Raw genomic sequence first — 12,170 nt, 5'->3', positions numbered from 1 at the left:
AGAAGTTCAAGCACTACTGCAAAAGGATGCAATAGAGTTAGTACCAGTACAACAAAAAAACACAGGAGTTTACTCCCTGTACTTTCTAATTCCAAAAAAAGACAAAACATTAAGACCAATATTAGATCTCAGGACACTAAATACCTACATCATATCGGACCATTTTCACATGGTCACACTACAAGACATCATTCCACTGCTCAAACAGCAAGATTACATGACCACATTAGACCTAAAGGATGCGTACTTTCATATACCAATACACCCTTCTCACAGAAAGTACCTACGGTTCGTATTCAAAGGAATACATTACCAATTCAAGGTGTTGCCATTCGGAATAACAACTGCACCAAGAGTGTTCACAAAATGTCTAGCAGTAGTAGCAGCACACATCAGAAGACAACAGATACATGTGTTCCCTTACCTAGACGATTGGCTAATCAAGACCAACACAGTAAAAAAATGTGCAAACGACACCACATTTGTCATACAAACCCTTCACAAACTGGGGTTTTCCATCAACTATGCAAAATCACACCTAGAACCGTGTCAAACACAACAATATCTAGGAGCAACCATCAACACATCAAAAGGAATTGCCACTCCAAGTCCACAAAGAGTGCAGGCATTCCACAAGGTAATAAGTGCTATGTTTCCAAACCAAAAGATACAAGCAAAATTTGTGCTAAAACTTCTAGGCATGATGTCATCATGCATAGCCATTGTCCCAAACGCAAGACTACACATGCGACCCTTACAACAGTGTCTAGCATCACAATGGTCACAGGCACAGGGTCAACTTCAAGATCTGGTGTTGGTAGACCGCCAAACATACCTCTCGCTTCTATGGTGGAACAGCAAAAATTTAAACAAAGGGCGGACATTTCAGGACCCAGTGCCTCAATACGTTATAACAACAGATGCTTCCATGACAGGGTGGGGAGCACACCTCAATCACCACAGCATTCAAGGACAATGGGATATACACCAAACAAAATTTCATATCAATTACCTAGAACTGTTAGCAGTATTTCTAGCGTTGAAAGCCTTCCAACCCATAATAACACACAAATACATTCTTGTCAAAACAGACAACATGACAACAATGTATTATTTAAACAAACAAGGAGGAACACACTCAACACAATTGTGCCTCCTAACACAAAAAATTTGGCAGTGGGCGATTCACAACAACATTCGCCTAATAGCACAATTTATTCCAGGAATACAAAACCAACTAGCAGACAACCTTTCGCGAGACCACCAACAAGTCCACGAATGGGAAATTCACCCCCAAGTTCTGAACAAGTACTTTCAAATTTGGGGAACACCCCAGATAGATTTGTTCGCAACAAAAGAAAACTCAAAATGCCAAAACTTCGCATCCAGGTACCCACACCGCGAATCACAAGGCAATGCTCTATGGATGAGTTGGTCAGGGATATTTGCGTACGCTTTTCCCCCTCTCCCTCTCCTTCCATATCTAGTAAACAAGTTGAGTCAAAACCAACTCAAACTCATACTGATAGCACCCACATGGGCAAGACAACCTTGGTATACAACTCTACTAGACCTTTCACTAGTACCGCATGTCAAACTACCCAACAGGCCAGATCTGTTAACACAACACAAACAACAGATCAGGCATCCAAACCCAGCATCATTGAATCTGGCAATTTGGCTCCTGAAATCCTAGAATTCGGACACTTAGACCTCACACAAGAATGCATGGAGGTCATAAAACAAGCTAGAAAACCTTCCACTAGACACTGCTATGCATCTAAGTGGAAAAGATTTGTTTACTACTGCCATGCCAATCAAATACAACCATTACATGCCTCTACTAAAGACATAGTAGGATACTTACTACATTTGCAAAAAGCAAATCTCGCTTTTTCATCTATAAAAATACACCTCGCAGCAATATCTGCTTACCTACAAACTACTCATTCATTGTCTCTATTTAGAATACCAGTTATTAAAGCATTCATGGAAGGGCTAAAAAGAATTATACCACCAAGAACACCACCAGTTCCTTCATGGAATCTTAACATCGTCTTAACAAGACTCATGGGTCCACCTTTCGAACCCATGCATTCCTGTGAAATGCAATATCTAACCTGGAAGGTCGCATTTCTCATTGCAATCACATCCCTCAGAAGAGTAAGTGAAATACAGGCATTTACCATACAAGAACCATTTATTCAAATACACAACAATAAAATAGTTCTAAGAACAAATCCAAAATTTCTGCCAAAAGTAATCTCACCATTCCATTTAAATCAAACAGTAGAATTGCCAGTGTTCTTCCCACAACCAAATTCTGTGGCTGAAAGGGCACTACATACATTAGACATCAAAAGAGCACTAATGTATTACATTGACAGAACAAAGCTAATCAGGAAAACAAAACAACTGTTCATAGCTTTTCAAAAACCACACATAGGAAATCCAATCTCTAAACAAGGCATTGCTAGATGGATAGTCAGATGCATTCAAACATGCTATCTTAAAGCCAAAAGAGAATTGCCTATTACACCAAAGGCACACTCAACCAGAAAGAAAGGTGCTACAATGGCCTTTCTAGGAAACATTCCTATGAGCGAAATATGTAAGGCTGCAACCTGGTCTACGCCTCATACGTTTACTAAACACTACTGTGTAGACGTACTAAATGCACAACAAGGTACAGTGGGCCAAGCTGTACTAAGAACATTATTCCAAACTACTTCAACTCCTACAGGCTAAACCACCGCTTTTAGGGGAGGTAACTGCTTTATAGTCTATGCCAAACATGTGTATCTGCAGCAACATATGCCATCGAACTGAAAATGTCACTTACCCAGTGTACATCTGTTCGTGGCATTAGTCGCTTCAGATTCACATGTACCCTCCCACCTCCCCGGGAAGCCTGTAGCCGTTTAGAAGTAGATCATAAATCTTAAACATCTGAACATTTGTAAATAATTATTAGAAACTCTTAACGTACATACATATTCACTACATTGCATGGGCACTATTTATTCCAAACAACTCCATCCTCACCCCCTTCGGGGAAAACAATCTAAGATGGAGTCGACGCCCATGCGCAATGGAGCCGAGGAGGGAGGAGTCCTTCGGTCCCGTGACCAAAAAGACTTCTTCGAAGAAAAACAACTTGTAATACTCCGAGCCCAACACCAGGCAGCGGACTGTGCCAAACATGTGAATCTGCAGCGACTAATGCCACGAACAGATGTACACTGGGTAAGTGACATTTTCAATCTTACTCATGTAGAAAAACATATTCCACAAATTGAAAAAGACAAAGATACTGTTACAAGAGCCATTAGTCTGGTTCAAATTTGGATAAGCCCATTTGTTGGGCCATATGATCTCAGTCTCTCCACGTCAAAAAAAGGCATCTCAAGACATAGTATTCGACATTTTGAAGGCTAATAGATGAACAGTGCTCTACAGACTTCAAACTTGAGTGACTTGAAAAATACACCTATTAAGAAGTTTCATGACCCAATGAAAATGAACAACCTAAAAACCTTTACTAACATTTCCAAGAAGAAGGCAGTGAACAGCAACAGCAGAACTATCATTATGAAAGCAGATTAAGCACTGTTTGGTCGAATCATTGTGACAGCACAGAATCGGAACCTTCAAATGGCAATGTACTCTCACATCCCTTAGGACTCTTACCATGGCCTTTAGCAACTCCAGAAAGTCTGTTGCAAAAGACAGAGCTGTTTTAGCAGTGTACTTGCAGAAAACAGTTATCCTGCTGAGGAAATACCCGGAAATTCATCTGCCCTCATTGATGGTAAGGTTCTTGTTGGAAGAGTAAAAGGAGAGGATCAAACTTTGGTGAGGTGTCTGTCATGTCCATGGCTTTGCGGGAAGGAACTAGGAGTCAAAAATCGATTTTGTTTGATCAGATGTTGATTAAGAACAGCAAAAGGCCAATCGGAGGGGAAGAACGTTGCATGCTGCATACACTGCTAATGAGGATTATGAGGCAGTAATGATAAGCTCAGATGACACTGGTGTGTAATTATGTGTTTGAGCTTCCATGACAGAATCATGGCTAATTTGTTTCTGAAATGTTGTAGGAAGTTGGCACTGTATGCACTATTTCAAAGTAAGGAATAGTATGCACAGAGTCCAAGGGTTCCCCTTAGAGGTAAGATAGTGGCAAAAAGAGATAATACTAATGCTCTATTTTGTGGTAGTGTGGTCGAGCAGTAGGCTTATCAAAGGAGTAGTGTTAAGCATTTGTTGTACACACAGGCAATAAATGAGGAACACACAGTCAGACAATTCCAGGCCAATAGGTTTTTGTATAGAAAAATATATTTTCTTAGTTTATTTTAAGAACCACAGGTTCAAGATTTACATGTAATACTTCAAATGAAAGGTATTGCAGGTAGGTACTTTAGGAACTTTGAATAATCAAAATAGCATACACAGTTTTCATATAAATCACATATAGCTATTTTAAAACTAGACAGTGCAATTTTCAACAGTTCCTGGGGGGAGTAAGAGTTTGTTAGTTTTTGCAGGTAAATAAACCACCTACGGGGTTCAAGTTTGGGTCCAAGGTAGCCCACCGTTGGGGGTTCAGAGCAACCCCAAAGTTACCACACCAGCAGCTCAGGGCCGGTCAGGTGCAGAGGTCAAAGTGGTGCCCAAAACGCATAGGCTTCAATGGAGAAGGGGGTGCCCCGGTTCCAGTCTGCCAGCAGGTAAGTACCCGCGTCTTCGGAGGGCAGACCAGGGGGGTTTTGTAGGGCACCGGGGGGGGACACAAGTTAGCACAGAAAGTACACCCTCAGCAGCACGGGGGTGGCCGGGTGCAGTGTGCAAACAAGCGTCGGGTTCGCAATAGAAATCAATGGGAGACCAAGGGGTCTCTTCAGCGATGCAGGCAAGGGGGGGGGGGGGTGCTCCTCGGGGTAGCCACCACCTGGGCAAGGGAGAGGGCCTCCTGGGGTCACTCCTGCACTGGAGTCCGGATCCTTCAGGTCCTGGGGGCTGTGGGTGCAGAGTCTTTTCCAGGCGTTGGGATCTGAGGAACAGGCAGTAGCGGTCAGGGGGAGCCTTGGGATTCCCTCTGCAGGTGTCGCTGTGGGGGCTCAGGGGGCAACTCTGGCTACTCACGGTCTCGCAGTCGCCGGGGAGTCCTCCCTGAAGTGTTTGTTCTCCTCAAGTCGAGCCGGGGGCATCGGGTGCAGAGTAGCAAGTCTCACTCAAGTCTTCCGGCGGGAAACGCAGGTTGTTTTAAAGTTGCTCCTTTGAAACAAAGTTGCAGTCTTGGATGAACAGAGCCGCTGTCCTCGGGAGTTCTTGGTCTTTCTAGAGCAGGGCAGTCCTCTGAGGATTCAGAGGTCGCTGGTCCCTGGGGAAAGCGTCGCTGGAGCAGTGTCAGAAGGGGGGAGACAGGCCGGTAGGGCTGGGGCCAAAGCAGTTGGTGTCTCCGTCTTCTCTGCAGAGTTTTTCAGCTTAGCAGTCCTCTTCTTCTTAGGTTGCAGGAATCTGAGTTCCTAGGTTCTGGGGAGCCCTTAAATACTAAATTTAAGGGCGTGTTTAGGTCTGGGGGTTAGTAGCCATTGGCTACTAGCCCTGAGGGTGGGTACACCCTCTTTGTGCCTCCTCCCAAGGGGAGGGGGTCACATTCCTATCCCTATTGGGGGAATCCGCCATCTGCAAGATGGAGGATTTCTAAAAGTCAGAGTCACCTCAGCTCAGGACACCTTAGGGGCTGTCCTGACTGGCCAGTGACTCCTCCTTGTTGTTCTCATTATCTCCTCCGGCCTTGCCGCCAAAAGTGGGGCCGTGGCCGGAGGGGGCGGGCAACTCCACTAGCTGGAGTGCCCTGTGGGGCTGTAACAAAGGGGGTGAGCCTTTGAGGCTCAACGCCAGGTGTTACAGTTCCTGCAGGGTGAGGTGTTAAGCACCTCCACCCAGTACAGGCTTTGTTACTAGCCACAGAGTGACAATGGCACTCCCCATGTGGCCAGCAACATGTCTCGAGTGTGGCAGGCTGCTAAAACCAGTCAGCCTGCACGGGTAGTTGGTTAAGGTTTCAGGGGGCACCTCTAAGGTGCCCTCTGGGGTGTATGTTACAATAAAATGTACACTGGCATCAGTGTGCATTTATTGTGCTGAGAGGTTTGATGCCAAACTTCCCAGTTTTCAGTGTAGCCATTATGGTGTTGTGGAGTTCGTGTATGACAGACTCCCAGACCATATACTCTTATGGCTACCCTGCACTTACAATGTCTAAGGTTTTGCTTACACTGTAGGGGCACAGTGCTCATGCACTTGTGCCCTCACCTATGGTATAGTGCACCCTGCCTTAGGGCTGTAAGGCCTGCTAGAGGGGTGACCTATCTATACTGCATAGGCAGTGTGAGGTTGGCATGGCACCCTGAGGGGACTGCCATGTCGACTTACTCGTTTTGTCCTCACCAGCACACACAAGCTGGCAAGCAGTGTGTCTGTGCTGAGTGAGGGGTCCCCAGGGTGGTATAATACATGCTGCAGCCCTTAGAGACCTTCCCTGGCATCGGGGCCCTTGGTTCCAGTTACAAGGGACTTACCTGGATGCCAGAGTGTGCCAATTGTGTCAACAAAAGTACAGGTTAGGGAAAGAACACTGGTGCTGGGGCCTGGTTAGCAGGCCTCAGCACACTTTCAAATCAAAACTTAGCATCAGCAAAGGCAAAAAGTCAGGGGGTAACCATGCCAAGGAGGCATTTCCTTACAATGACGACAAATGTGAACGATAAAATTGTATTTGTTCACTCATGACGTACATTGCCTACTTAAGATAAGACATTATTTGAAATTGCAAGTGAAAGTTAGGCATATAATCAGTATGAGGAATCCAATTAAGTTTTATTATTATTAAGGACTAGTGTTGTTACAATTCATAATCTTAATAGTTTTATTTATATTTAATTTAACCAGTGTGGTGGAATTAGATTTATTTTTCCACATAATGATGAATTTGTATGCTATTTATCAGAAATTGAAAACCATTATTTTTTTTGTCTGCTATGGTTGATAATCCATTAATATCAAACAAAAGACAATGTCATGACTTGCTATCACATTTTCTGTCTCTGGGCATCCATACCTTGCAAAAATCATGTTAGAACCCATTCCCTCCCCCACCCCTGAGTGGGTACCAATATCCTTAATTTGGTTCCTGGATCATGGCCTAGTTGGTGAATACTGCAAATGCCTGTCCCATGCATCTTTTTCGCTATTCCTATGAGTCATTCACTTTTTGTGTGTCATCCTTTGCACATTGCTGCATTTTATCACTTTTAATGAAATCACTATTTTAGTGGTCATTGTTTCAGCAAGGAGGTGAATGAGCGTCAGGCTCTGTGTACTCTTATAACTTATTATTTTTTCCATCATAACCGGGTATCATTAAGGACTCATCTTTTCTCCAGTCCAAAAGTTTCTGGCATTCACATTCATCAGGTAGTTTCTTTTCCAATTTTCTTCCCGCAGCTATCCTCTCTTGAAAAATATTCTAACTTACCTTAGATTGTAAGATAGCGTGATAGTGCTACAAAGGCAGAGACCACGTCCAATGAGCTGTCAACTGGGGCTATATATAACGTCTTGAAATCAGACCTGCCACCCATAGCTAGGAGGACAGTTTTCTGCACTGTTGCCTAAAGTCCACAGACTTTTACTGATCAGGTGTAAAGTCTGCTCTGTAAAGGCAGCCACAGCTGACATTTGGATACTGGGTGATCAATTTATAGGCTTGGTAAGTATTATGGCATAGACGTTCTTCAGAGCAGTTATCCTTAAAGGGCAGGTGAATGAGATCAAGAGTTTTTGATTTTGCACCGTCTTCATTATAACTCTTGGTTCTTGTATATGTTTTGCTATTTCTTAGCCTGTTCTAAGTATGGGATATCAAATCTATCTCTGGTGAAGAAACCACTTTGCAACAGTTGTGCTTGAGCACAGTTATCCTTTGTAGAATTCCTTGAAACCACAATCTACCGGATTATTTGCTGCTTTTTTGGTAGCACTTGAATGCCATTGAGTAGGAGTTGTGTAAGACTATTACTGATGCTCTGTGACCTTCAAATGTACTTTACACAAGACCATTTATATATATCCTCAATGATGATGGGACTTATAAATGTATCACCCTATAACTGACACATCAGATGACCATTGTTTGAGGGGATACTTATTGCCTTAATTAGCTGAATACTCAACTTGACATCTGGTTCCGGTACATCTACTTTTTCTAATTAAACCTGCCTAAATCTATTGGTGTTTTAACTGTAGAAGTATTTGTCCATGATCTTCATAATTTTTTCTTAGGTGGCTGCCTACTTGCTCTTAAAGATGCAGAAGAAGTTCTGGTGTCTGAAGAAAATCAGTCATCTGACAGCATGGCAGAAACACTCGTCTCGGATGATCCTAATACAGTTCTGGTGGAGTTTTCATCTGTTGTGGCTGATACTCAGGAGTACATTATAGAGGTAAAAATTTTCAAGGACTTGCAAACCCATTTCTTATTCTTTTCAACCATGTTCTGTCTGCGAATTGCTGATCACCTCTGCAAACTGACATTTTTGCTCACTCTCAGAAAATGGGCAGCTGTGGCAAAGGGAGGGCAGTGTTTCTATATTTGCCTACCATTGGACCTGAACAAGGGTATGCTACTGATGTACATGATGGAATCGGACTAAATTCTTTTGACGGTATTATTTAAAATTGGCCTGTATTCTAGATCATCCTTTTGAAATCGTGATAGTTTGGATAACTTTCTCTGAGTACTGGTTTTTCTATTCTAAGTACCTTATGTAAAGGTTTTGAAAGGTGGTTTCAGTCGGTAGAAATGTTAGGCTGAAGTACTCTTGTTCATGCACGTTTACATCAGAGCCACAAGGAACTAATGTGCTGGTCATGTGACTTGGCATATTGGCTAATTTTCTTATCTCATTAAAAATACTTTCTCTGACAATGCTTTGCTGTTCTAAATGAATTATTTCTTCTTTCTCTGCTGTGTTGATAACTACAATATACTTCTATGGCATATTTTAAGTTCATTTTCTTAGGACTGAGAGAGGAGAAATCATGAAAGGTTGTAACAGACCACTTTTTAAACAAAAGCATTCTATTTATTGAATTTTCCGCACAAGTGAGATACACCATAATAACCACTGAGAGGAAGAACACATAGCAGCATCCCCACCATACATAACTATTTTAACAAACATCCGCCTGTCCCCAACAGCATCTATGCAGGCTAACAACCGCTCAATGTGCCCCTCCGCCCATCTCTCCTCCTCCCCCACCCACCCTATTTAACCCGCTAAAGGCGTGACCTCTGGAAGAGGCCAGTCTCATTCAAAGACGTAGCTGCAGTTTCCTGTATGCACTTAGAGACCATCCTTACAAGGGGAAAATTGCATCTGTGTGCAGGTGGATTGGGTCGTTCTAGTCCTGACTGTGGTAGATCTCTCTGGGTGATTTCACTGCAGACAGCTACAGTAAAGTGGTGCAGAGCAGCAGTGGTGCACTGCATGTTTCCTCCTCAGGAAATTCAGTGAAAAGGCCCCTGCAAGGTTTTGCAAATTAGGGAAGGGGTTGTACTTTTATTTTAAGTAGTTTTACTTCATGAAATATAAAGAGCTGAGAAGGCTACATAGGTGTATAGCTCTTCCATTACAGTAGTTCTGATAGCTCCTACATGGCACAAACGACCCGCTGCTCTTAACCAATACATTTGGTCTGTACATTCTTGTCATTGCACTTTGACAAGGGGAAGATCACTCCTGTGAACCCCAGCTTCTTGAACCTAGCATCCTGGCTCCTGAATGTATAGATTTTGTATACTTCTATACATTGATTACTAGCATGCATGCAAGGGGTAATGGCCGCTAGAGGAACTCTCAGTAGGTATTATTCCTTAAAATGCAAAATATGTGCAATATAACCTGCCACCTCCCTTTTAGAAGATGTCTCGACAGAATGGGTCTCTGTTCACTTTGCGAGCGAGGGCTTTTCTATGACAACACATTACCTTGAAATCTGCATCTTATATTTTTAAAATCCTCTACAACTCTATTCTAATTTCCTAGTCAACAAATGCAAAATCTTTACCCGTCCTAGACTCTTCCATTTCTCCAGAAAGACTAATTTTGAAGTGCCCCACTTAAATGCCAAAAATAGTGGGCAGGTCTTTCAGAATGCCAGCAGCACAGCTGTGTAACAGCATCGGCCCAGCAGTCAGATCTCTGCATCATCTATTAAAGTTCAGAAAAGCCTTAAATACCTAGCTTTTTACCCAAATTAAACTACACTGCAAGGCCGGCCTTGAAAGAAACCTATTCAGTTCCATGGTACACGGGTAGATGTGCTAGCTGTGTTCTACAAAATCCATAAATAAAATCTTTAACCCCAATAAGGTGAAGCAGCTTCTTTTATAAAACGTAACACAGAAGAAAACCAGTTTTACAATGATGCTGATGTGTGAGGCATTGGGTATTCCTGGAGGACGACACATGGTAATCTTATTACAGACCTTCCTACTTCTGATTTTCACAACTCCCAAGAGATGGGCAAAAAATTACTTTCCCAAAAAAATGGTCAGCTATACATGTTATGTTAACTGTTAAAGCTGCCAAACAAGAGTACCAACTGGCTAGCTTGCTGCTTTTATACTTGAAAGGACACCTGCTGGCCCTACATCATGGGGCATCAGTTAGAAAAGTGAACCATGCACAAAATCTTGTAGTAGTTTTTTTCATCTGAATTAGCTACTGGAACTCTTATTTCAGATTATCTTTACTGCAGACCTTATTAGAGGGAATTTTATTTCTCCATTGTGGTTATTTAATTCCAACTTATAATACTGAATGTTTCCACCTGTAACCTAAGGTTCGGTGGCAAGTGTAGCTGCAGTTACACATGCTGTGCATAGTCCGCCGTCTGGTGTTGTGTCGGAGTGTTACAAGTTGTTTTTCTTCGAAGAAGTCTTTTCGAGTCACGAGACCGAGGGGGGACTCCTCTTTGTTTCCATTGCGCATGGGCGTCGACTCCATCTTCGATTGTTTTTTTTCCGCCATCGGTTTCGGACGTGTTCCTTTTCGCTCCGGGTTTCGGGACGGAAAGATAGTCATAACTTCGGAAAACTACGTCGGTATTGTTTCGTTCGGTATCGGGTTAGATAAAATAGACACCGAATCGTGAAGAGCTCCGGTAGCCCTTCGGGGTAACTTCGATCCCCCGTCGGGGCCTGGTCGGCCCGACCGCGTGTAACATCGACACCGATGGAACGGACCCCGTTCCGATTCTGTCCTAAATGCCACAGTAAATATCCCTATACAGACCAGCATTTGGTCTGTAACTTGTGCCTGTCGCCCGAGCACAAGGAAGAAACGTGTGAGGCCTGTCGTGCGTTTCGATCCCGAAAGACGCTCCGTGACCGAAGAGCTAGAAGGTTGCAGATGGCGTCCACGCTGACAGGACACCGAGAGTTCGAGGAACAAGGAGAAGAGGAAGCCTTCTCCATCCATGAATCGGACTCGGAGGAATTCGACGTCGAACAAACCGTGAGTAAGACGTCGAAACAAACACCACACGGAAAAACTGACAAGGCCCAGGGGACGGCACTGCCAACAGGCCATGGCTCAACCCATAAAATAGGTGACCGTCCATCGGCACCGAAAAAGGGTGAAATGGTGCCGAAATCGTCCGACTCGGGTCGAGACACAGGCATGCAGCAATCTCGGGACCGAGAAAGTGCTGCCGAAAAGGGTCGACGCCGAGACAGCAGAACCGAAGCTGCTCGACGCAGAGACAGCGGCACAGAGGATGATCGACGCCGAGAAGGCTCGATTCCAAAAAAGAGAAAATTCTCCTCGGAGCCGAAAACAAGCAAAGACACAGTTTCGGTGCCAAAACTCCCAGCAACCGAACCGACTGCCAGCTCGTATTCAGAGGAACAATCAATGTACTCTCAAATGCGCAAACACAGATTTGAAGAAGAGTTACAAACCACTGACGTAGACCACACACAGAAGCGAATCTTCATACAGAGTGGGACAGGGAAGATCAGCACTCTTCCCCCAATTAGGAGGAAAAGGAGACTCGAGTGCCAAACACAAGAACAAACACCACACCCAAAAGTG

General features: G+C 43.7%; 1 protein-coding gene across 5 annotated transcripts in view; it reads left to right on the top strand.

The window, feature by feature from the left end:
* Positions 1 to 12,170, top strand: part of E4F1 (E4F transcription factor 1) — a 336,452-nt gene that overhangs the window by 198,793 nt on the left and 125,489 nt on the right. For all 5 annotated transcript variants that reach the window (XM_069209720.1, XM_069209718.1, XM_069209721.1 and 2 more), the window contains one exon: positions 8,353 to 8,513. In XM_069209720.1, coding sequence (XP_069065821.1) covers positions 8,353 to 8,513 — 161 coding nt within the window. The remainder of the gene's footprint in view (positions 1 to 8,352; positions 8,514 to 12,170) is intronic.

This window comes from Pleurodeles waltl, chromosome 10, assembly GCF_031143425.1.
Source record: "Pleurodeles waltl isolate 20211129_DDA chromosome 10, aPleWal1.hap1.20221129, whole genome shotgun sequence".
NCBI classification, from domain to species: Eukaryota; Metazoa; Chordata; class Amphibia; order Caudata; family Salamandridae; genus Pleurodeles; species Pleurodeles waltl.
The sequence above is the reverse complement of the archived record's forward strand: the minus strand, read 5'-3'. Positions and strand labels throughout refer to the sequence as shown.